General features: G+C 37.6%; 3 protein-coding genes across 3 annotated transcripts; 1 reads left to right on the plus strand and 2 right to left on the minus strand.

Moving 5' to 3' along the window:
• Positions 1-4,392: 4,392 nt before the first annotated feature.
• Positions 4,393-10,554, minus strand: LOC134700911 (uncharacterized; the record flags this gene model as incomplete). Its single annotated transcript, XM_063562063.1, has 4 exons — positions 4,393-4,979; positions 5,216-5,222; positions 5,413-5,857; positions 10,484-10,554. Coding segments are annotated over 4 exons (1,044 nt in total), but the record flags the coding sequence as incomplete, so codon positions are not given.
• Positions 10,555-10,628: 74 nt separating this feature from the next.
• LOC134700912 (uncharacterized PE-PGRS family protein PE_PGRS54-like) lies at positions 10,629-13,286 on the plus strand. Its single transcript, XM_063562064.1, has 7 exons — positions 10,629-10,633; positions 10,921-11,000; positions 11,154-11,324; positions 11,463-11,582; positions 12,030-12,284; positions 13,056-13,246; positions 13,278-13,286. Exons 1-7 carry the CDS (start codon positions 10,629-10,631, stop codon positions 13,284-13,286), a joined length of 831 nt encoding a protein of 276 aa, XP_063418134.1.
• LOC134700913 (collagen alpha-1(I) chain-like) lies at positions 13,285-25,270 on the minus strand (the record flags this gene model as incomplete). Its single annotated transcript, XM_063562065.1, has 9 exons — positions 25,264-25,270; positions 24,517-24,548; positions 21,313-21,385; positions 21,000-21,020; positions 17,245-17,286; positions 16,098-16,610; positions 15,058-15,488; positions 14,564-14,570; positions 13,285-13,733 (listed from the first exon to the last, which is right to left on the minus strand). Coding segments are annotated over exons 1-9 (1,575 nt in total), but the record flags the coding sequence as incomplete, so codon positions are not given.
• Between the last annotated feature and the right edge of the window lie 774 nt (positions 25,271-26,044).

Here is a 26,044-nt window from a genome sequence, read left to right on the forward strand (position 1 = left end):
TTGTAATCTTGAGGTCACATAGTGACAAAACCTTGTACACAGATAAAATAAGGAAAGAAATTTGATTGGTGAACTTCAAGTGATGATTATTTTCTTATCTGCAATGAAATGTTATGTGATTTTTTTTCTATAGTACTGGACAGGATAAAACTTTACTCATGCCAAGCATTTCTTTATTTGAAACAAAGATAAATTCTACAGATTTTTTTGAAAAGCGCAAATTGAACAAAGACTAATAGGGGAAAATCAATGGTGGTATTACACCTATATATCTTTTATGAATAAAAATAACTGGCTGTCTGCCTGTTTTTTGTTTGTTTGTTTGTTTTTTATTTCGTTTTATTTAGCACACAGATGTATCACACAATAGAATATCCTAATTTTCGGGCTATGTTGTATAGAGAACATTTAGGTAACATCAACGTAATTTCTATCATTTGAATTACTTTAATTTTTAAAGTTATAAATGATCACAAATTCAATACTTTTGATTGATATTTACATATTGTCTAAACCGATACTTCGATTATTATTTTTCTTTTATTAACACTTAAACCATGACTGAATCTCTTTGGTTGAAATGTTGTTTCTTTGACATATTCTCCATTTACATTTTCATCTTCAATTTCTTTTCTATCACATTCTTCTAAAATTGCCTGTAACATACATGTATCATGAATATGATAGTTGTTTATTAGTTGTTTCGTTGTGTGTGTAGCTGATTTTGATTTGTCAGTTTTTATGGATTGACCTAGCAGTTTCGTTTTTCTGTTCATACAGTTATCATTTGTAAATCGTGAAATATTTGGGTTCTTATTGTTCAAACTTGGTTTGTGTGGTATTTGGTAAATTTCTGTGTGGGTGTGTTTTTTTTTTTTTTTTTTTTTTTTTTATTTTTTTTACGTCGTGGCATTAAAAACCCTCTTTAACCAATTCCCATAGGAAGTTTTGTCTAAATTTCTTAAATCATAACTGTGCATTTTATGTAAAAACAATCTAACGGTTTTACATGTTTTATGCTTGAATTGCATTGAAAATGCACCGTAATGATATTTTCAGACATAACCAATTTCATTTTGCAAAGTTTACATTATATCGATTTGGCTTTACTTTGTTGTGATATAGCTCACGGCGTGTTTAAGTTTGTGATATAGCTCACGGCGTGTTTAAGTTTGTGATTCCTTCAATCTCTAGTTAAATTGTATATCTTTATGGGACCCACGTATGAACGTTCGAGTTATTAATGGAGAGGAAATCATAACGGTATCAGTTATGTTGGAAACAAATGATCAAGCTTCTTTCATATTCTTCTTGGTTTGTTTTTTTTTATCTTTCACAGCACAACCATACCCTCATCTTTATCCTACTACTGTGGACCCTTTTATTTTCGTGGATTTATGAAAACTTGCATTTTCGTGGATATTGAAATTCGTGGTTCCCCTGTTCCAACGGAATCTACGAAAATTGGTATCCAACGAATATTAATGAATCCCCGTTATTTTCTTTATTAGGTTGTCCACATCTATGTTGTATTTTGTGTTTTTTTCCATTGAATCCAAGTGTATGCTTTTTTATGTAGTCGATCGCAATTTCTATAGGCATGTACCAATGTGCCGAGATCTGATATGGCCCATCTTTTAATGAGTCTTGAGAATAAAAAAAAAGTGTGATATAATTGCAATTGAGAAAACTTTTTACAATATACCAAATGCATAGAAATTAACAACTATAGAATACCGCTCAGTCTTCAACAATGAGCAAAGCCAATACCGAATATTCCGCTATGAAAGGCCCCGAAATGACAAATGACAAATGTTAAAACAATTTAATCGAGAAAACAAACGGCATAAATAATGACGAAAAAAATAGGAAACCAAGCAACAAACAGCAACCATGAAATAACATGCTCCTGGCTTTGGACAGGCACATACAGAATTTGACGGGGTTAAACATGTAAGCGGGTCCCAACAATATCCTAATATTGGACAGTTATGTAACACTACACCATAGGAACGAACTATTAAAATCAGTTAAAAAAGGCTCAACTCATCAGATGGTATACAAGTAATAATAAATCTAACAAAAACAAAGAGTGGACGTAGTTTGCCTTCTTGGTATGTTTTTCATGTGTATAACTAATGCTAAGAACATGAAAGCACAACATGTTATAGATCTCCACCTGCTTATTTACATAATATACATCACGGGATTTACTAGTACTTGACAAAAAACCCACATAAAGATAATGATAACGGATGGTTTAACGCACAATGAAAAAAATTGTTATCAATAAAAATTCGACGCTAGAAATCTTTTAATAGTAACTTCCTGAAATAAAATATAAATATATTCATGAGAAACTTACTATCGACACAAGATACTAAATTGCATTGAGTCTACTATCAATCTAAACATGTTGAATTAGGTTGAAACGCCATTTTTCCTTATAAATCTTGGAACAACATTTGTGTATTTTTACAATCGAATTTCATAAGTGTAATTGAAAAACGGACGAATGATAAAATATGGACCCTTATCTTCATTTTACATGCTCAGATTTAAAAAAAAAAAAAAAGAAGAGTAAAATCACAAAAATACTGAACTCAGAGAAAAATCAAATCGGAAAGTCCTTAATCACATGGCAAAATCAAATGACAAAACACATCAAACACGAATGGACAAGAACTGCCATATTCCTGACTTGGTACCGGCATTTTCAAATGTAGAAAATGGTGGATTGAACCTGGTTTATGGCGCTAAGCCTCTCAAATATATCGTTGTCTGTTTTCAGCATTTGGCATTTGTTTTATCTTAGAAAAGTAGTAAAAACAGGTCATGTCGATTGACATGCACTGTTCTTGTGACGTCATTCCATGTTAAAATGTGGTATAAAGAGATCACATGTCAAGTAAAAAGACAAAAAGAAAAAGAAATGGCGCTTCTGTTGGTTTTATTTATCGCAAAATTAGGTATTTGTGTAAACAAGTTTGAATTCAGTGTTAGTCGCTTCTTTATGTGTTACATATGTGTTTTTCGTTCATTTCTTGTACATGAATTATACCGTTAGTTTTCTAGGTTGAATTGTTTTACATTGTCATTACAGTCTTTAATATCTGACTGTGCGGTAAGGACTTTGCTCAATATTGAAAGCCGTTCGATGATCTACAGTTGTTAATTTCTGTGTCATTTTGTCTCTTGTGGAGGATCGTCTCATTGACAATCATACCACATCTTCTTTTTAATATTAACAACCATAATTTGACCAATAATTGTTTACTTTACAACTTATGACTTGGATAGAAAGTTGTCTCATTTGCACGCATATCGCATCTTCTTATATCTGATTAAGGTAATGGTATATATATCTAGGAACACAAAGGTTGAATGAATGAATGAAATAATATTTCATAAACGAATTCGCACTATTACAAAGACGATACGTTTTATACATAACATTACCAGGGGCGGATCAAGCCATTTTGAAAAGGGGGGTGGGGTCCCAACCCAGAGTAAAAGGGGTCAGGTTCCAACTATATGCTCCCATTCAAATGCATTGATCGTTCAAAAAGGGGGGGTTCAAATCCCCCGGACCCCCTTAGATCCGCCAATGCATTACGGATATTTGACAACCGCTTTCTTTGTCATGTATATAAGATAATCGAATAGTTCACGAGATTCCCTTTTCGAAAATTACAAGTACTAATTGGTTTGGTCACGGTCCTTGGTTTGCTTTTTAGCTTTCGAAATACTCAACTCTGTTTGTATATAATGTCTGTAATATCAGCGATTAGGGTTGTAGTATTTTCTTGCTATAGCAACGATTATTTGTTTTCATACTTATGCAACTGATACTTTATATCATGGTGTGTAAATATAAGTAGATAAAAAAAGAAAACAAGATATAATAAATTTCATGTACTCTTAGCGCTTTCCAGAATTAACCTTCATTAGGAATGCTTTTAGACAGTTATTTTAAAGCTTTAAAAAACAAGATTGCAAAAATTTAAAAAAGTAAAACTACCTACAAACGCAAGTGGATAGTGGGGGCTGGTTTTAATCAGACTGGTCCCCGATCAAATGACAACACACATCAAACTCCTGATTTGGTACTGGGGTTTTCAAATGTAGAAAACACAGACAACACTATAAAAAAAATAAACATTGATAGACAATCAAGTAAAGCATTAAGGCGTGCTATTATTCTATTCTTATTCTACATCAATATATACCGTCAGAACATATCTTTCTGGGAGATGACTATATAAGTTTGGTTAACTTGTGTCTCAATCCTTTTGCACATTTACGCAAATAAAATATGTTTAAACTAAAATATATCTTTCAGAAGAATTCGTTTAATCTACATTTCAAAATAAATCTACAGATTATCCTGATTTTTTCGATCCTTCTGATTTTTCTGATTCTTCTGATTCTTCCGATTTTTCATTCTTTTTATTTTTTCTATTCTTCTGATTTTTCTGATTCTTCTGATTTCTTCGATTCGTCCGATTCTTCTGATCCTTCCGATTCTTCCGATTCTTCTGATATATTTGATTTTTTCGATTCTTCCGATTCTTTCGATTTTTCTGATTCTTCTGAATTTTTTGATGCTTCCGATTCTTCTGATATTTCCGATTCTTCTGATAATTCTGAGTCTTCTGATTCTTCCGATTCTTTTGATTCCTCTGATTTTTCCGATTCTGCTGATTCTTCTGATTCCTCTGATTTATCAGATGGTCCTGACGGTGTAGTAGTAGATGGTGGTCCCGATTGTGTAGTTACAGATGGTGGTCCTGACGGTGTAGTAGCAGATAGTGGTCCTGATGGTGTAGTAGCAGACGTTGGTTCTGTTGGTGTTGTAGCAGATTGTGGTACTGATTGCGTAGAAGTAGATGGTGGTATTGATGGTGTAGTAGTAGATGGTGGTACTGATGTTATAGTAGCAGACGTTGGTCCTGTTGCTGTTGTAGCAGATGGTGGTACTGATGGTGTAGTTGTAGATGGTGGTACTGATGGTGTAGTAGTAGATGGTGGTATTGATGGTGTAGTAGTAGATGTTGGTACTGATGGTGTAGTAGTAGATGGTGGTACTGTTGGTGTAGTAGTAGATGGTGGTACTGATGGTGTAGTAGTAGATGGTGGTACTGATGGTGTAGTAGTAGATGGTGGTCCTGATGGTGTAGTCGTAGATGGTTGTACTGATGTTGTAGTAGCAGACGTTGGTACTGATGGTGTAGTAGTAGATGGTGGTATTGATGGTGTAGTAGTAGATGGTGGTACTGATGGTGTAGTAGTAGATGGTGGTCCTGATGGTGTAGTCGTAGATGGTTGTACTGATGTTGTAGTAGCAGACGTTGGTACTGATGGTGTAGTAGTAGATGGTGGTACTGATGGTGTAGTAGTAGATGTTGGTACTGATGGTGTAGTAGTAGATGGTAGTATTAATGGTGTAGTAGTAGATTGCGGTACTGATGGTGTAGTAGTAGATGGAGGTACTGTTGGTGTAGTAGCAGAAATTGGTACTGATGGTGTAGTAGCAGACGTTGGTCCTGTTGGTGTTGTAGTAGTAGATGGTGGTATTGATGGTGTAGTTGTAGATGGTGGTACTGATGGTGTAGTAGTAGATGTTGGTACTGATGGTGTAGTAGTAGACGTTGGTCCTGTTGGTGTTGTAGTAGATGGTGGTACTGATGGTGTAGTAGTGGATGGTGGTACTGATGTTGTAGTAGTAGATGGTGGTACTGATGTTGTAGTAGTAGATGGTGGTACTGATGGTGTAGTAGTAGATGGTGGTACTGATGGTGTAGTAGTAGATGGTGGTACTGATGTTGTAGTAGTGGATGGTGGTACTGATGTTTTAGTAGTAGATGGTGGTACTGATGGTGTAGTAGTAGATGGTGGTACTGATGGTGTAGTAGTAGATGGTGGTACTGATGGTGCAGTAGTAGATGGTGGTACTGATGGTGTAGTAGTAGATGGTGGTATTGATGGTGTAGTAGCAGATGGTGGTACTGATGGTGTAGTAGTAGATGGTGGTACTGATGGTGTAGTAGCAGCCGTTGGTCCTGTTGGTGTAGTAGTAGATGGTGGTACTGATGTTGTAGTAGTAGATGGTGGTACTGATGTTGTAGTAGTAGATGGTGGTATTGATGGTAAAGTAGCAGATGGTGGTATTGATGGTGTAGTAGTAGATGTTGGTACTGATGGTGTAGTAGTAGATGGTGGTACTGATGTTGTAGTAGTAGATGGTGGTACTGATGTTGTAGTAGTAGATGGTGGTACTGATGTTGTAGTAGTAGATGGTGGTATTGATGGTAAAGTAGCAGATGGTGGTATTGATGGTGTAGTAGTAGATGGTGGTATTGATGGTGTAGTAGCAGATGGTGGTACTGATGTTGTAGTAGTAGATGGTGGTACTGATGTTGTAGTAGTGGATGGTGGTACTGATGGTGTAGTAGTAGATGGTGGTATTGATGGTGTAGTAGTAGATGGTGGTATTGATGTTGTAGTAGTAGATGGTGGTACTGATGTTGTAGTAGTGGATGGTGGTACTGATGGTGTAGTAGTAGATGGTGGTATTGATGGTGTAGTAGTAGATGGTGGTACTGATGGTGTAGTAGTAGATGGTGGTATTGATGGTGTAGTAGCAGATGGTGGTACTGATGTTGTAGTAGCAGGCGTTGGTCCTGTTTGTGTAGTAGCAGTTGGTGGTACTGATGGTGTAGTAGTAGATGTTGGTTCTGATGGTGGAGTAGTAGATGGTGGTATTGATGGTGTAGTAGTAGATGGTGGTACTGTTGGTATAGTAGCAGATGGTGGTCCTGTTGGTGTTGTAGCAGATGGTGGTACTGATGGTGTAGTAGTAGATGGTGGTACTGATGGTGTAGTAGTAGATGGTGGTACTGTTGGTGTAGTAGTAGATGGTGGTACTGATGGTGTAGTAGGAGATGGTGGTACTGATGGTGTAGTAGTAGATGGTGGTACTGATGTTGTAGTAGCAGACGTTGGTCCTGTTGGTGTAGTAGCAGATGGTGGTACTGATGGTGTAGTAGTAGATGTTGGTACTGATGGTGTAGTAGTAGATGGTGGTACTGATGTTGTAGTAGCAGACGTTGGTCCTGTTGGTGTAGTAGCAGATGGTGGTACTGATGGTGTAGTAGTAGATGTTGGTACTGATGGTGTAGTAGTAGATGGTGGTATTGATGGTGTAGTAGTAGATGGTGGTACTGTTGGTGTAGTAGCAGATCGTGGTCCTGTTGGTGTAGTAGTAGATTGTGGTATTGATGGTGTAGTTGTAGATGGTGGTACTGATGGTGTAGTAGTAGATGGTGGTACTGGTGGTGTAGTCGTAGATGGTGGAACTGTTGGTGTAGTGGCAGACGTTGGTCCTGTTGGTGTAGTAGTAGATGTTGGTACTGATGTTGTAGTAGCAGATGGTATAACTGATGGTGTAGAAGTAGATGGTGGTATTGATGGTGTAGTAGCAGCCGTTGGTCCTGTTGGTGTAGTAGTAGATGATGGTACTGTTGGTGTAGTAGTAGATGGTGGTCCTGTTGGTGTAGAAGTAGACGTTGGTCCTGTTGGTGTAGCAGTAGACGTTGGTTCTGATGGTGTAGTATCAGATGGTGGTATTGATGGTGTAGTAGTAGATGGTGGTACTGTTGGTGTAGTAGTAGATGTTGGTACTGTTGGTGTAGTAGTAGATGGTGGTAATGATGGTGTAGTAGTAGATGGTGGTACTGTTGGTGTAGTAGTAGATGTTGGTACTGTTGGTGTAGTAGTAGATGGTGGTAATGATGGTGTAGTAGCAGCCGCTGGTCCTGTTGGTGTAGTAGTAGATGGTGGTACTGATGGTGTAGTAGTAGATGGTGGTACTGATGGTGTAGTAGTAGATGGTGGTACTGATGTTGTAATAGTAGATGTTGGTACTGTTGGTGTAGTAGCAGCCGTTGGTCCTGTTGGTGTAGTAGTAGATGGTGGTATTGATGGTGTAGTAGTAGATGGTGGTACTGATGGTGTAGTAGTGGATGGTGGTACTGATGGTGTAGTAGTAGATGTTGGTACTGATGGTGTAGTAGCAGCCGTTGGTCCTGTTGGTGTAGTAATAGATGGTGGTACTGATGTTGAAGTAGTGGATGGTGGTACTGATGGTGTAGTAGTAGATGGTGGTACTGATGGTGTAGTAGTAGATGGAGGTACTGATGGTGTAGTAGTAGATGTTGGTACTGATGGTGTAGTAGCAGCCGTTGGCCCTGTTGGTGTAGTAATAGATGGTGGTACTGATGTTGAAGTAGTGGATGGTGGTACTGATGGTGTAGTAGTAGATGGTGGTACTGATGGTGTAGTAGTAGATGGAGGTACTGATGGTGTAGTAGTAGATGTTGGTACTGATGGTGTAGTAGCAGCCGTTGGTCCTGTTGGTGTAGTAATAGATGGTGGTACTGATGTTGTAGTAGTTGATGGTGGTACTGATGGTGTAGTAGTAGATGATGGTACTGATGGTGTAGTAGTAGATGGTGGTACTGATGGTGTAGTAGTAGATGTTGGTACTGATGGTGTAGTAGCAGCCGTTGGTCCTGTTTGTGTAGTAGTAGATGGTGGTACTGATGGTGTAGTAGCAGATGGTGGTACTGATGTTGTAGTAGTGGATGGTGGTACTGATGTTGTAGTCGTAGATGGTGGTACTGATGGTGTATTAGTAGATGGTGGTACTGTTGGTGTAGTAGTAGATGGTGGTACTGATGGTGTAGTAGTAGATGGTGGTCCTGTTGGTGTAGTAGTAGATGGTGGTACTGATATTGTAGTAGTAGATGATGGTACTGATGGTGTAGTAGTAGATAGTGGTACTGATGGTGTAGTAGTAGATGGTGGTCCTGTTGGTGTAGTAGTAGATGGTGGTACTGATGTTGTAGTAGTGGATGGTGGTACTGATGGTGTAGTAGTAGATGGTGGTACTGATATTGTAGTAGTAGATGATGGTACTGATGGTGTAGTAGTAGATGGTGGTACTGATGGTGTAGTAGTAGATGGTGGTCCTGTTGGTGTAGTAGTAGATGGTGGTACTGATATTGTAGTAGTAGATGGTGGTGCTGATGGTGTAGTAGGAGATGGTGGTACTGATGGTGTAGTAGTAGATGGTGGTATTGATGGTGTAGTAGTAGATGGTGGTACTGATGGTGTAGTAGCAGATGGTGGTATTGATGGTGTAGTAGCAGATGGTGGTACTGATGGTGTAGTAGGAGATGGTGGTATTGATGGTATAGTAGTAGATGGTGGTACTGATGGTGTAGTAGCAGATGGTGGTACTGATGGTGTAGTAGTAGATGGTGGTATTGATGGTGTAGTAGTAGATGGTGGTACTGTTGCTGTTGTAGCAGATGGTTGTACTGATGGTGTAGTAGCAGATGGTGGTATTGATGGTTTAGTAGTAGATGGTGGTACTGATGGTGTAGTAGCAGATGGTGGTATTGATGGTGTAGTAGCAGATGGTGGTACTGATGGTGTAGTTGGAGATGGTGGTCCTGTTGGTGTAGTAGCAGATGGTGGTAATGATGGTGTAGTAGTAGATGTTGGTACTGATGGTGTAGTAGTAGATGGTGGTACTGATGGTGTAGTAGTAGATGGTGGTACTGATGGTGTAGTAGCAGACGTTGGTCCTGTTGGTGTAGTAGTAGATGGTGATACTGATGTTGTAGTAGAGGATGGTGGTACTGATGTTTTAGTAGTAGATGGTGGTACTGATGGTGTAGTAGTAGATGGTGGTCCTGATGGTGTAGTCGTAGATGGTTGTACTGATGGTGTAGTAGTAGATGGTGGTACTGTTGGTGTAGTAGTAGATGGTGGTACTGATGGTGTAGTAGTAGATGATGGTACTGATGGTGTAGTAGTAGATGGTGGTCCTGTTGGTGTAGTAGTAGATGGTGGTACTGATGGTGTAGTAGTAGATGGTGGTACTGATGGTGTAGTAGTAGCCGTTGGTCCTGTTGGTGTAGTAGTAGATGGTGGTACTGATGGTGTAGTAGTAGATGATGGTACTGATGGTGTAGTAGCAGATGGTGGTACTGTTGGTGTAGTAGCAGCCGTTGGTACTGATGGTGTAGTAGCAGCCGTTGGTCCTGTTGGTGTAGTAGTAGATGGTGATACTGATGTTGTAGTAGAGGATGGTGGTACTGATGTTTTAGTAGTAGATGGTGGTACTGATGGTGTAGTAGTAGATGGTGGTCCTGATGGTGTAGTAGTAGATGGTGGTACTGATGTTGTAGTAGTAAATGGTGGTTCTGATGTTGTAGTAGTGGATGGTGGTACTGATGTTGTAGTAGCAGATGGTGGTACTGATGGTGTAGTAGTAGATGGTGGTACTGATGGTGAAGTAGTAGATGGAGGTACTGATGGTGTAGTAGTAGATGTTGGTACTGATGGTGTAGTAGCAGCCGTTGGTCCTGTTGGTGTAGTAATAGATGGTGGTACTGATGTTGTAGTAGTTGATGGTGGTGCTGATGGTGTAGTAGTAGATGGTGGTCCTGTTGGTGTAGAAGTAGATGGTGGTACTGATGGTGTAGTAGTAGATAGTGGTCCTGTTGGTGTAGTAGTAGATGGTGGTACTGATATTGTAGTAGTGGATGGTGGTAATGATGGTGTAGTAGTAGATGGTGGTACTGATGGTGTAGTAGTAGATGGTGGTACTGATGGTGTAGTAGCAGCCGTTGATCCTGTTGGTGTAGTAGTAGATGGTGGTACTGATGTTGTAGTAGTGGATGGTGGTACTGATGGTGTAGTAGTAGATGGTGGTACTGATGGTGTAGTAGTAGATAGTGGTACTGTTGGTGTTGTAGTAGATGGTGGTACTGATGGTGTAGTAGTAGATGGTGGTACTGATGGTGTAGTAGTAGATGGTGGTACTGATATTATAGTAGTAGATGGTAGTACTGATGGTGTAGTAGTAGATGGTGGTACTGATGGTGTAGTAGCAGATGGTGGTACTGTTGGTGTTGTAGTAGATGGTGGTACTGATGGTGTAGTAGTAGATGGTGGTACTGATGGTGTAGTAGTAGATGGTGGTACTGATGTTGTAGTAGTGGATGGTGGTACTGATGGTGTAGTAGTAGATGGTGGTACTGATGGTGTAGTAGTAGATAGTGGTACTGTTGGTGTTGTAGTAGATGGTGGTACTGATGGTGTAGTAGCAGCCGTTGGTCCTGTTGGTGTAGTAGTAGATGGTGGTACTGATGTTGTAGTAGTGGATGGTGGAACTGATGGTGTAGTAGCAGCCGTTGGTCCTGATGGTGTAGTAGTAGATGGTGGTACAGATGTTGTAGTAGTAGATGGTGGTACTGATGGTGTAGTAGTAGATGGTGGTACTGATGGTGTAGTAATGGATGGTGTAGTAGTAGATGGTGGTACTGTTGGTGTTGTAGTAGATGGTGGTACTGATGGTGTAGTAGTAGATGGTGGTACTGATGGTGTAGTAGCAGCCGTTGGTCCTGTTGGTGTAGTAGTAGATGGTGGTACTGATGTTGTAGTAGTGGATGGTGGTACTGATGGTGTAGTAGCAGCCGTTGGTCCTGTTTGTGTAGTAGTAGATGGTGGTACTGATGGTGTAGTAGTAGATGGTGGTACTGATGGTGTAGTAGTAGCCGTTGGTCCTGTTGGTGTAGTAGTAGATGGTGGTACTGATGGTGTAGTAGTAGATGATGGTACTGATGGTGTAGTAGCAGCCGTTGGTCCTGTTGGTGTAGTAGTAGATGGTGGTACTGATGGTGTAGTAGTAGATGGTGGTACTGATGGTGTAGTAGTAGCCGTTGGTCCTGTTGGTGTAGTAGTAGATGGTGGTACTGATGGTGTAGTAGTAGATGATGGTACTGATGGTGTAGTAGCAGCCGTTGGTCCTGTTGGTGTAGTAGTAGATGGTGGTACTGATGGTGTAGTAGTAGATGGTGGTACTGATGTTGTAGTAGTGGATGGTGGTACTGATGGTGTAGTAGCAGATGGTGGTACTGATGGTGTAGTAGTAGATGGTGGTACTGATGTTGTAGTCGTAGATGGTGGTACTGATGGTGTAGTAGTAGATGGTGGTACTGATGTTGTAGTAGTGGATGGTGGTTCTGTTGGTGTTGTAGCAGATGGTGGTACTGATGGTGTAGTAGTAGATGGTGGTACTGATGTTGTAGTCGTAGATGGTGGTAATGATGGTGTAGTAGTAGATGGTGGTACTGATGGTGTAGTAGCAGCCGTTGATCCTGTTGGTGTAGTAGTAGATGGTGGTACTGATGTTGTAGTAGCAGATGGTGGTACTGATGGTGTAGTAGTAGATGGTGGTACTGATGGTGTAGTAGCAGCCGTTGGTCCTGTTGGTGTAGTAGTAGATGGTGGTACTGATGTTGTAGTAGTGGATGGTGGTACTGATGTTTTAGTAGTGGATGGTGGTACTGATGGTGTAGTAGTAGATGGTGGTACTGATGGTGTAGTAGTAGATGGTGGTACTGTTGGTGTAGTAGTAGATGGTGGTACTGATGGTGTAGTAGTAGATGATGGTACTGATGGTGTAGTAGTAGATGGTGGTACTGATGGTGTAGTAGTAGATGGTGGTACTGTTGGTGTAGTAGTAGATGGTGGTACTGATGGTGTAGTAGTAGATGGTGGTCCTGTTGGTGTAGTAATAGATGGTGGTACTGATGTTGTAGTAGTGGATGGTGGTACTGATGTTTTAGTAGTGGATGGTGGTACTGATGGTGTAGTAGTAGATGGTGGTACTGATGGTGTAGTAGTAAATGGTGGTACTGATGTTGTAGTAGTGGATGGTGGTACTGATGTTGTAGTAGCAGATGGTGGTACTGATGGTGTAGTAGTAGATGGTGGTACTGATGGTGTAGTAGTAGATGGTGGTACTGATGTTGTAGTAGCAGATGGTGGTACTGATGGTGTAGTAGTAGATGGTGGTACTGATGGTGTAGTAGTAGATGGTGGTACTGATGGTGTAGTTGTAGATGATGGTACTGATGTTGTAGTAGTGGATGGTGGTACTGATGGTGTAGTAGTAGATGGTGGTACTGATGGTGTAGTAGTAGATAGTGGTACTGTTGGTGTTGTAGTAGATGGTGGTACTGATGGTGTAGTAGCAGACGTTGGTCCTGTTGGTGTAGTAGTAGATGGTGGTACTGATGTTGTAGTAGTGGATGGTGGAACTGATGGTGTAGTTGCAGCCGTTGGTCCTGATGGTGTAGTAGTAGATGGTGGTACAGATGTTGTAGTAGTAGATGGTGGTACTGATGGTGTAGTAGTAGATGGTGTAGTAGTAGATGGAGGTACTGTTGGTGTTGTAGTAGATGGTGGTACTGATGGTGTAGTAGCAGATGGTGGTACTGATGGTGTAGTAGTAGATGTTGGTACTGATGGTGTAGTAGCAGATGGTGGTACTGATGTTGTAGTAGTAGATGGTGGTACTGATGGTGTAGTAGCAGATGGTGGTACTGATGGTGTAGTAGTAGATGTTGGTACTGATGGTGTAGTAGTAGATGGTGGTACTGATGTTGTAGTAGCAGGCGTTGGTCCTGTTTGTGTAGTAGTAGATGGTGGTACTGATGGTGTAGTAGTAGATGGTGGTACTGATGGTGTAGTAGTAGATGGTGGTACTGATGTTGTAGTAGTGGATGGTGGTACTGATGTTGTAGTAGTGGATGGTGGTACTGATGGTGTAGTAGCAGCCGTTGGTCCTGTTTGTGTAGTAGTAGATGGTGGTACTGATGGTGTAGTAGTAGATGGTGGTACTGATGTTGTAGTAGTGGATGGTGGTACTGATGGTGTAGTCGTAGATGGTGGTACTGATGGTGTAGTCGTAGATGGTGGTACTGATGGTGTAGTAGAAGATGGTGGTATTGATGGTGTAGTAGCAGATGGTGGTACTGATGGTGTAGTAGTAGATGGTGGTACTGATGTTGGAGTAGTAGATGGTGGTACTGATGGTGTAGTAGAAGATGGTGGTACTGATGGTGTAGTAGCAGATGGTGGTACTGATGTTGTAGTAGCAGATGGTGGTACTGATGTTGTAGTAGTAGATGGTGGTACTGATGTTGTAGTAGTAGATGGTGGTACTGATGGTGTAGTAGAAGATGGTGGTATTGATGGTGTAGTAGCAGATGGTGGTACTGATGGTGTAGTAGTAGATGGTGGTACTGATGGTGTAGTAGTAGATAGTGGTACTGATGGTGTAGTAGAAGATGGTGGTACTGATGTTGGAGTAGTAGATGGTGGTACTGATGTTGTAGTCGTAGATGGTGGTACTGATGGTGTAGTAGTAGATGGTGGTATTGATGGTGTAGTAGTAGATGGTGGTCCTGATGGTGTAGTCGTAGATGGTTGTACTGATGGTGTAGTCGTAGATGGTGGTACTGATGGTGTAGTAGTAGATGGTGGTACTGATGTTGGAGTAGTAGATGGTGGTACTGATGTTGTAGTCGTAGATGGTGGTACTGATGGTGTAGTAGTAGATGGTGGTACTGATGGTGTAGTAGTAGATGGTGGTACTGGTGGTAAAGTCGTAGATGGTGGTACTGTTGGTGTAGTGGCAGACGTTGGTCCTGTTGGTGTAGTAGTAGATGTTGGTACTGATGTTGTAGTAGCAGATGGTGTTACTGATGGTGTAGTATTAGATGGTGGTACCGATGTTGTAGTAGCAGATGGTGGTACTGTTGGTGTAGTAGTAGATGGTGGTACTGATGGTGTAGTAGTAGATGGTGGTACTGATGGTGTTGTAGCAGCCGTTGGTCCTGTTGGTGTAGTAGCAGACGTTGGTCCTGTTGGTGTAGTAGTAGATGGTGGTACTGATGTTGTAGTAGCAGATGGTGGTACTGATGTTGTAGTAGCAGATGGTGGTACTGTTGGTGTTGTAGCAGATGGTGGTACTGATGTTGCAGTAGTGGATAGTGGTACTGATGTTGTAGTAGTAGATGGTGGTACTGATGGTGTAGTAGCAGCCGTTGGTACTGATGGTGTAGTAGTAGATGGTGGTACTGATGTTGTAGTAGTAGATGGTGGTACTGATGTTGTAGTAGTAGATGGTGGTACTGATGTTGTAGTCGTAGATGGTGGTACTGATGGTGTTGTAGTAGATGGTGGTCCTGTTGGTGTAGTAGCAGACGTTGGTCCTGTTGTTGTAGAAGTAGATGGTGGTACTGATGTTGTAGTAGCAGATGGTGGTACTGTTGGTGTAGTAGCAGCCGTTGGTACTGATGGTGTAGTAGTAGATGGTGGTACTGATGGTGTTGTAGCAGCCGTTGGTACTGATGGTGTAGTAGTAGTTTGTGGTACTGATGGTGTTGTAGCAGCGGTTGGTACTGTTGGTGTTGTAGCAGATGGTGGTTTTGATGGTGTAGTAGCAGACGTTGGTCCTGTTGGTGTTGTAGCAGATGGTGGTTTTGATGGTGTAGTAGCTGTTATTGGTACTGAAAGTGGTGTAGCAGCAGGTTGTTCAGACAATGTTGTTTCAGCAGGTGGTTCTAAAGGAAAAGTCAAACAAATTAGATGCCAGTGTTTAATGTAAGAAAACACTACAGCGAAATATTTTCGGCAAAATTTTCAATGGTTTATATCTGGAACCTTATTTTTTTTTTAAATATTATAATCTTTCTATCTATAACAGTCAAGAAAAGTGCTTGTTATCTGATTTTAATAACTTGTTAGATGGTAAAGAAAAATGTAAAACCACGACTTTATTAAAAAAAAAACGAAATAAAATCAATATTGTATAATGAAAGAAACGATATATTTAATAATTAGCTAGATACTTAACAATTTCAATTTACAATAAAAAGATGTTGACGTATAAAGTAGAATTGTGAAGTGACTAGTCGTTAGAATCCGGACGTTTATTTCTTTTAAAACTTTTGTTGGAAAAAGCATCATTAAAACAAACATTATGATAGAGTTTAAGATATCGAGACATATGACTTTAATATCAGAACAACAACATATACTTGGGTAAAACAATCGAAACAAATTTAGTAATCATAAGATAAAAATATTTTGTAATAACAGAATTATATGATAACATTATACAATTAAATACCCTTGCATACCGAACTACAAATATTCTAAATTATAAATACCACTACATCCTGTCAGACCAGTATCGCCCTTAGGACCAGTGGGTCCAGGTGGCCCTGAATGTCCAGATTCTCCACGACGTCCACTGTTTCCACGATCTCCTGTTCGACCAGCATATCCCTTTGTTCCCGTGTGTCCTCTCAATCCCTTATGTCCTTTTGGTCCACGAGGTCCAGTCGGACCAGACGGTCCAGAAGGTCCAGTTGCTCCAGCGGATCCGGTTTCTCCAGCAGGTCCTCTTTCTCCCTGTTCTCCCTGGACACCATCATAACCGGGTGGTCCCTGTGTTCCATCCATTCCGGGGGGACCAGAGTGTCCTAAAGGTCCGGTTGGTCCAGAGGGTCCAGCGGGTCCTTTTCTTCCAGTCTTACCAGTTTTGCCAGAATCTCCCATCTGACCATATGCCCCTAGAAACCCCCTGAACCCTCGGGGTCCAGCACGTCCTGTTTTTCCAGGGTCTCCTTTGACTCCTTTTGATCCTGGAGATCCAGCTCGGCCAGGATATCCTCTCTTTCCTACAAAATGTCAAACACTCGAGTAAATAGAATGAAAACAGTAGCTAAGATTTAGGACATACCGGTTACTTGGATTGCTTATTTGTTTGTATTTAAAAACATTTGAATACTTTCATGCAGCATTTAAAATTTTGATGATAATACATACATATATGTAGTGAATAAATAATTCGAAATTCGACGTTATTTTGCCATACATATCTATAACTATCAAATCAAGAATCTTTAAAAGAGTGACGAGAGGTACCAAAGGGGCAGTCAACTTATAAATCAAAAATAAACTGACAACAACATGGCTAAAAATGAAAAAGACAAACAGACAAACAATAGTTCACATGACACAACATAGAAAACTAAAGGATAAACAACACGAACCCCACCAAAAAGGGTAAGCAGATCCTGCACCACATGTGGCACCCGTTGTGTTGCTTATGTGATAACAAATCCGGTAAATAGTCTTATTCGGTAGATCACATTCATGAAAGGAAGGGGATTGTAGTAACGAAGTGAGGAACATATCCGATATCATTTGTGAAATGGTTATTCCATAACGGTCAAAAACTTGTATATTCGTTTGACATTGGAATTAGTGGTTCCCATTGATTATTATCAATAAATCTACAGAACGTCTTACCTTCAACACCCTGTTTCCCAGGAGGACCAGGTACTTCTATTCCTGAAAATAGGCAATTAAAATGTATTTTTATTGTTCTGTTATTCCTTATTGAAATGATCATCCATATTGTTTAAAAATTTGCACATTCAAATTATAAGTGGTGATGTAGAATTAGATATTTGTTATATGAAAGTATGCCATCTTGACTTTGTTTACACTGACAACAAACATCTTTTTAATCGGAAGATTTTTTTGCCTCGAATGCAAAGGAGAATATACAGAATTTAGAAATCTTACACACAAATGAACGGCAACACGAGACATATGTTATTTGTTCCCCCTGTTTTCCTTAACTGCCTATTGATATTCCTTGTATTTATGCAAACCATATTTCTCTTTTCTATATTTTTGGCCCTCTTTTCTCTATAGTATTGCCCATTTTTGACTTTACTTTAAATGATTATTTGAAATACTATAACGTGCGCTGAGATAATCCCAATTATGTTGTATACCAGGTACGGTGTAAAAGTAAAAGCACAGCATTTTCAAAGAATGTGAATCTTTACAAGGGAGTTTATTGTTCAATTACCCAGAGTGCTACTTTTTCTATTGGTTTACATTTAGAATTATCATTTTATATGCAGTCTGTATGTATTTTTAGACTCTAACCTTTTATTAGTACTTTCCTCTATCTGACCCATGAACATGACATCACGACATTATAAGGCTTTCCGTTGTAAAGGGTTAAATTTACCAACAAAAAACGTTTTGCTAAACGCTTTTGAAAAATACAAAACAGTACAAAGAACATTAGAATTTTAAACGGCGATTTTCCCCCTATATTTTTATTTGTGTATGTATATGAGAGGTGTTAGATTGAGTTGGGATTATGTATTTTCTATTTATATATCTTTCATTCTTTTCGATAATTGTCCTCTATTTGATACCGTTATTTCAGATATTTTTGCTTTATTATATCACCCGCTTGACAATGTCGGGTGACATATTTCTTTTTCTTTGTTTCTTTTTCTGTATTATTATTATTATACTTCCACCTATTTTGTCCGGCAGTTTTCTCGGAGCCAATGGAACCATTGATAGTTAAGTATATTGAGGAACACAAAATTTCGGGTGACTGTAGGTCTCAAGACCATTAAAAATGGCAGGCGTTACCATGGAAATGAAACAAATGTGAAAAATTCCACTTATTGGTTTTGGTGAATTATTTGGAGATGCTTTATATTGGAATCATTATATTTTGATACAATGAAGGTGCCCACTATTTACTGGTTTTGGATGATTTTGGTAATCATTAGAACTACCACGTTGCCATGGAAACTACACCAAAAATTTCAAAAATATCAAAGTTTAATAAAACTTCACAGTAACGATGAGCAACATTGGTAGATGTGCTTTTTTAGCGTTGGAATTTCAAAAATGTCTGCTGTTACCATGGAAACAATGCAAAAGTGGTCAAAATGCTTCAAACACCTTAAAGTGGCATTTACTTTTTTAAAATAGTAGTTCAAATCCATTGAAACTTTGATGGTATGTTCCCTCCCATGCAACAAAGCCGCATTTGTCATTAAAATTTTGGAATGGTCTCTGTTACCATAGAAACCAGCCAAAATTTCAAAAATTTTAAAATGTTCCAAAAATTGATGAACTTAATAGGATTGTTGACTGTCAAGTCTGCATGAGACTTTTGTAGTTGGAATTTGCAAAATGGCCACCGTTGCCATGGACACTGCAAAAATGTCAAATATGTTCAAAATGCTCCAAGCTTAATGAAACTTACTCTTATTGTTAACTGGCATGTAAAGATGAAACTGTTGACTTTGGAATTTTCAAACTGGCTGCCGTTGCAATGAAAACAGCAGAAAGATGAAACTTTTAACAAAGCTCTAAATGTACTGAAAATTTACAGAAAGATATATCGCAATTCATAGATCTGCATTGACTGTCAAAAGCTTTTGAAATGGCGGCCTCTTAGGGGCAATAGGGGAAGGGTGACATACGCTATTGCTTGCAATGGCAATTCTGGTATTATTTTTACTATTTATCTCTATCTTTATCACCAGCATTATCATTTCTTTTTATTGGATTGTTAACGTCTTTCTCTTTCATAAATTTTCAATGTTTATTTTTCTAAAGACTTTACTCATCATTCTCTATTCTGAAAATTCGTCCAAAATCCTCCCAAATTCTGTAGAATAGCCATTTGCGCTATATATGATCTTGGCGCTAGTTTAGAACATTATTTATTTATTTCCTGTGCCTTCATGGGGGAGATATGAGGATTTGTTTAATGAAAAGTGGGATAGTCTCAACCAATCAAATATTGATTAAAACTATCAACATGTATAAACAGTGGAATAATACCAGTTAATAGTACCAAAAACCAGAAACAATATACCACTAAATATTATTAGGTAAAATGAATCATCAAAGATAGCATGCTTATAATTTGGCACTAACATTAACCATTTCATATTATGAGTGCAAAAAAAACCTCAAAGAGGATATTGACCATGCAATTTAATAGGTGCTTAAATTCACCTGCAGGATCATTAACCACTCTGCATTACCCGACTATTATTTCTTTAAAATGCGCATAAAAGACAGCATAGACCATTTTATATTATGTTGATACTCTTTAAACAGTACAAACGTTATTTAGATTAAAAACTCGACCCAAACATGCAAGATTTATAAATTTCAAATAAGATCAAATATTTAAAACAGAGTCCGCTTCAAAGAAGTTCAAAATAGCACAAAATAGAACTTATATTCACATGCGATTTAAATTTCACCTTGCATATGCCAATTATGTGCAAACGATCTTTTTTTCATCATAAATGTTTTCATGATAAAAATTGTCCTCGATTGACCACGCAGTGTTTTGGTCCATGTATACCATAGTCTATAGTTATATTCTTAGTCAATACCACGTTTTACTTTAGCCATTCGTACGTTTGTGAAATGGATGTTTTGACAATTTACATAAATGCGTTGGTTTGATGTCATCAGAGATCTAACACATGATCACGAGAGATCTAACACATGATCACCAGAGATCTAACCCATGATCACCAGCGTTAAATGCGAAAACGCTAACATGAGACCACAATGAAAACAAACCAAACTCGATGTTGATAAAGGTCTTGTCAATGTTTAATGGAGATGAAGAATCAACGATAATAATTCTACTTAGAAATAAAATTTGCTTTATACATTTTAGAATAAGCCTTGTATTAGTTTATTGAACAGCGAATTTAGTACTAAAAAAAAGAAGATGTGGTATGAGTGCCTATGAGACAACTCTCCATAAGAGACAATATGACACAGAAATTAACAACTATAGGTCACGTCACCGTACGGCCTTCAACAAAGCCTATACCACATAGTCAGCTTTAAAAGGCCCCGAAATGACAATGTAAAACAATTCAAACTAAAAAACTAACGGCCTAATTTATGTAAAAAAACATAAACGATGAATAAATATGTAACACATAAACATACGACAACCCCTGAATTACAGGCTCCTTATGGGGTTAAACATTTAAGCAAAATCCCCCCTAACCTGGGACAGTGGTGTTATAGCACAACATAAGAAAGAACTATACAAGTCAGTAAAAACAGGCTAAACTTGTCAGATGAATAAAAATATAAATATTGTTTAGCATTAAATATACAGTATGTGAACTAGATATGTTTTCAATAACTTACCAACATATACAGTATGTGAACTAGAGAGGTGTTAAATAACTTACCAATGACGTCATAAATTTCATCTGTAAGAATAAACAAAAAAATAATCCACCTTCTGTTTACTCATTTTATTAAAAGTGATGTAAACAGGTTTAAAACAAATTCCTGCACTGAAAAATAGTGTTCATCTAAAATAAAATTTAATCCTCTAATTATTTTTATTTGTTGACACAATTACAGATTACACACAGATACAAATGTTCTTTCCTTTAGTGTTTCATTTTATTGGAAACGTATGTCCTTGCAATTTGGAAACACATCATAAAAATTTATCCCAAAGTACACGGAATGTTATATAACAACAAATTAATTTACCTTGGATATGTCCTTGTCCGAGATCGACATAAAGATAGTCTGTGTAATCGTATCTTTTTACTCGGTCTACAACCTGTTTTAGAAAGGAATATTTATTCTATAGATCATGAAAAGTATAAATCGATATTTAAAAGAAAACAACTATTAGAGGCCATTCATGAATAAGTCGCTTCGCAATCTTAAAGTTTGTGGATCATTGTATTGTTTTCAACCAATCAGGAAGACGCTTCGCAATCTTAAGGTTTTTGGGTCATTGCATTGTTTCAACCAACCAGGAAGACGTTTACAATCTTAAGGTTTGTTGATCATTGCATTTTTTTTAGCCAAAAGAAAGACGCTTCGCAATCTTAGGGTTTGTGGATCGTTGCATTGTGTTTAACCAATCAGGAAGACGCTTTGCAATCGTAAGATTTGAGGATGATTGCATTTTTTTAATAGATGTAAAGTTAGCAGCCGGTTCGTTATTCGATATTCGATATTCCAACCCGCTTCTAGCAGTCGGTTCGATATTCAAATTTAGTTGAAAATCATAAAAAAGTAAGATTTGATAACATTAAAAGCATGCTTTTCGTAGTTTAAAGGAGTGAAAAGATAATAGAAAATCGTTTTATGACCCTCTCAATTTGTCTTAAACTCTCGTTGTCTTCGAATATAAACCCTTATCAATTTTTATGTAAGTTGCATGCTTGTCTGTATTTAATTATAATCCTGGTACTTTTTGATAACTATTTATGTATTAATGTAGATTTTTATCAATAAATCGACATTAACACTGTATTTTTGTTAATACTATTTCTAAAAATAAAAACCGATCAGTCTAGAAACATTTCGAAATATTGATAAAAATAGATATGGAAGGCCCCGCCCTCATTCGCAAAAAAGAAATATATAGTGAAAAAACTACCTGACACCGATTAAATGACGGTTATACCAATCCCCCACCTTTTCTTTCAATGTCCATAAAATTCGACAATTCATAGACTCTGTATTTAAAAAAATGTATCAAAAGGTTTTCCCAGAATAATGTCATCTTTGATATTTACGGAGTGCTCAGATTGTCACTTTTCATGTACAAATTGTCAATATTTCACGACAAAGGGCACGGGGCAATGTTGTGAGCCCCCTGATCTGCCTAATACTAATGAGACAGTCAGTTAGGTTGATAGAAGCGTGACTAAAAGGAATGTGGGTAATCCTGTCTTCTATGTTTACAGAGGGTTCAAAGTTTTAGTTAGATATTCAAAATATATAAAGCGAAAACCTGCCTGAGTCCGCTTAATTGACGACTGTGATACCCCCTGTTATGTTAATAAAATTCGACAAGTTCATAGACTCTGATTATATGAAGATTGTATCAAAATGATTTCCCAGAATAATGTCATCCTTGAGACAGTGTATGTAGAGAAAACGGTACTATTTATTCTGCCATAGGCGACAATACTTACAATTCCTAAATTTACCACCTTTTATAATAAAAACCTGGATAAAACAGTTATGTGTGGTGTGAACTTAATTAATCTATTTTTAAAATTGAAGCCAAATAGTAGCATGACCAATTTCCAACGAAGCTTGTTTATGTTTTCTATACCCACCGTCATTTTACCCCAATTTTTTGAAATTTTGAAGCCTTTTCGAAGAATTCTCTAGAAAATATTTCAATAGGTTTTAAAATTTATATTGTAAATTTACACACAGCAGTTATTCATAGATAATTAAAAAAATATATATATTGTACCCTTACATCTAATCACAGCGCTCTTGATTTGACTTCTTTCACCTGCCTGGGGTACACAAAAGTCCAACATAATGCTGGGAAAATGTAATACTACCGTTTTCTCTATACGGAGGGCTTATATTGTCACTTTGCATGTAGCCGGTTCAATATTGAATATCGAATATCGAATAACAAACCGGTTGCTAACATCACATCAGGGATTGGGTAATCGTAATCTGTAATCGTAATCGATTGTAATTGATTACATGATTTCCAGTAATCGACAGTAATCTGTAATCGAAAACATTTTCGATTACATGTAATCGTAGTTTAATCGATTACAGCAAAAATCATGATGCAATCATCGATTACTTTCGATAACATTTCAATTACTTTAGTAAAATAGATTGATGAAATATAACCTATTTTAAATGAAAACATGTATGCATCAAATAACTTTGAATAACTGATATGACCTACGAGTTTATCAACTGCCTTTATATTCTTATATTATTGTCTCAAGCTGCATTATGATTACCCAGATCTCCAACCATAATTTACTTTAAATCTAGCTTTTGAAACAATGGATTTATGTGCTTGTCAATAGGTCAACTTCTTTTATATTAAAATAAGACAATAGATTTGAAATATGGAATGTGTCTTAAGTTAAGTTTTATATTTCTTTAAAGTAGTAAGCTTATTTGTATTAAATTTCCTCAAAGCATAATTTTCACATCCATTTGTTTTTAACCAATCAGCTCATTGGTTGGCTTTCTTTTGTGTATGACGTTGCAAGCATTATAATGAATTGCACAGTTAGGTAATCGAATGTATTTGGCATTGTAATTCACATTATTACATCGATTGCAATGAATAAAATTGATTTCACAGTGAGATCAAAAACCGATAATTTCACATGTGTACTTTATTGATTTTTACAATATTATTTACTTTGTTGTCCATTCGTTTGATGTGTTTTATCCTTTGAGTTTGCCATTTTATTAGTTACTTTCCGTGTTCAGTATTTTTGTGATTTTATATAAATTGTTATTTGATTTGTGTGCAGACCAATAGATTTAGGTTCTTTCAATTGAACTCTTGGACACTTTCACATAAAAAATAAGAAGATGTGGTATAATTGTCAATGAGAAAAACTCTAGTTTAAATTCAACAAAAAAATATAGTCGGTAGGATAAATTCGTTACATAGTGTGCGTGTGACCTAATACTTTCGCCCCATAGTGAATTTACTGACCCATATATATCGTATAAGATCACGAACACACCATATAACTAATATTATTATACAGAAACTGTTAAATGTAGAATAAATGTATTAATGTATCGATTGTATCAGTTTCACTGTATAACATATTGATTTTCCGTGGTGTGTTATCGTATTTGACCGTTAAGAACAGAAAATAAAGTGTCCCAACAAAAAAGACAACAGTGAATAATTAAGAAAAAAAAAATACTAGTAAACGATCAAACCTGATTTGTCTTTTGTTGTGGTGTAAATTTGTCTGTAAATATAAATGATAATATGAATCAAAACCTCTAAGAAATCAGTATAAATCTATATAAGGTTATTGGAACTTATTTTAAAAAAAATGTTAGAAAGAATTAACGTGTTAATTATTTGTTAACGAATGGAGAATGGAAAAGGTGTATTTTCCAAAGAAACAACAAGCCGAAAAAGAGCAAAAAACATCTAAATACTCAATATCTTGTAAGGATGTGAACTCAACGTGAAGGGCCTCGGAGGCCGAAGTAGTTAGTTACTACTGTCATCACTAGCCAGTCAACACTTAGGTTGTGAGTTCGAACCCCGCCCGTGCGGGTGCAATCGACTCCAATCTTAATTGAATAGGATTGTCAGTTTTCCTATCAAAGGTCGGTGGTTTTCTCCGGGCACTCTGGCTTCCTCCTCTGTTATTAAGTGGCTGCCACTAGATAGCCTAAATGTGGTGCTTAAAAGTGGCGTTAAAACAAAAAAAATCGAAATAAAATACTATACGTGATGTTAGAGTACCATAGATCAACAGTGATCACAGTTTGACGAACTAACACACTATAAGGGCAGAAGATACAGTTTTTGTCCCAATGACATTTTCATCTTGTCAATGCCTATGTTGTCAAATATACTTCGTGTGCTTCTTAAATGAGGTCAAAGTTTTACACATTTACTCAAATTGCGTGTGTGTATGTCATTTCTTTCACTTGGGTAGAGAGACATACCTAGCATTTTGCTTCGAAAGATAAACACATATTTTTCCAAAAACCATTTGGAATACCTTCTGTGTGAAAGTTTTCGCTAAATAAGTGTTTAAATATACAGAAATAATTAAATTATTAATGTTTATCAAAGTTTTAAAAAAAACACGGTAATTTTTGCTCTTTTTTTCTCTTATGTAGAAAAAAACTATTTGTGAGTTCACCAACATTCGTTATATCTTCATTGGCAAATCTAACGTCATTTAAAAAAGGGTTCCAATGGACTCGTTTTCAAGTGAAATCAGCCAAAAATGCTCCTTTGTGTGACGTCTCTAAAAGTATCATTTAACGTTAACAACGTCATAACCTCCATTTCAACTCAATCGCAAGCCCTTCACATGCTTAAAAATATTCTATAATGGGCAAAGACATGAGAAAGACAAGTAATCAAAAGCATTGAAGACTTTAGATAGGAAAAGCTTGAATAAAAATACGAAATTTTCAGAGCCTGTTAATAGTTTAAAAGTTCTTTTGAAAAATCATAATTTTATACATATTTGGCGTATTTTACATAAAAGCACACATCAGTTTACATGGAGAAGAAAGGATAAGACACAAGCTAGTAGGTAGATTTAATTTTAATTGCAAAAGAATTTCAGCCTCTCGTTGAATATTGTAAAATTAAACCGGTACTGATTAAAGTGACTGACCATCAAGGGATAGTTTTAAACTTTAAGACAGGGGCTTCAGAAAGAGGGAATGAATACTGGAAACTAAATAATTCTATCTTAAAGGATCTTGAATA

This window comes from Mytilus trossulus, unplaced genomic scaffold, assembly GCF_036588685.1.
Source record: "Mytilus trossulus isolate FHL-02 unplaced genomic scaffold, PNRI_Mtr1.1.1.hap1 h1tg000210l__unscaffolded, whole genome shotgun sequence".
Lineage (NCBI taxonomy): Eukaryota > Metazoa > Mollusca > Bivalvia > Mytilida > Mytilidae > Mytilus > Mytilus trossulus.

Coding starts and splice junctions, on each gene's coding strand:
- LOC134700912 (XM_063562064.1), top strand. Junction 11,001..11,153: donor TGGTGTTGTAGTAGATGGTG/GTACTGATGGTG, acceptor TTGGTGTTGTAG/TAGATGGTGGTACTGATGGT. Junction 11,583..12,029: donor TTGTGTAGTAGTAGATGGTG/GTACTGATGGTG, acceptor CTGATGTTGTAG/TCGTAGATGGTGGTACTGAT.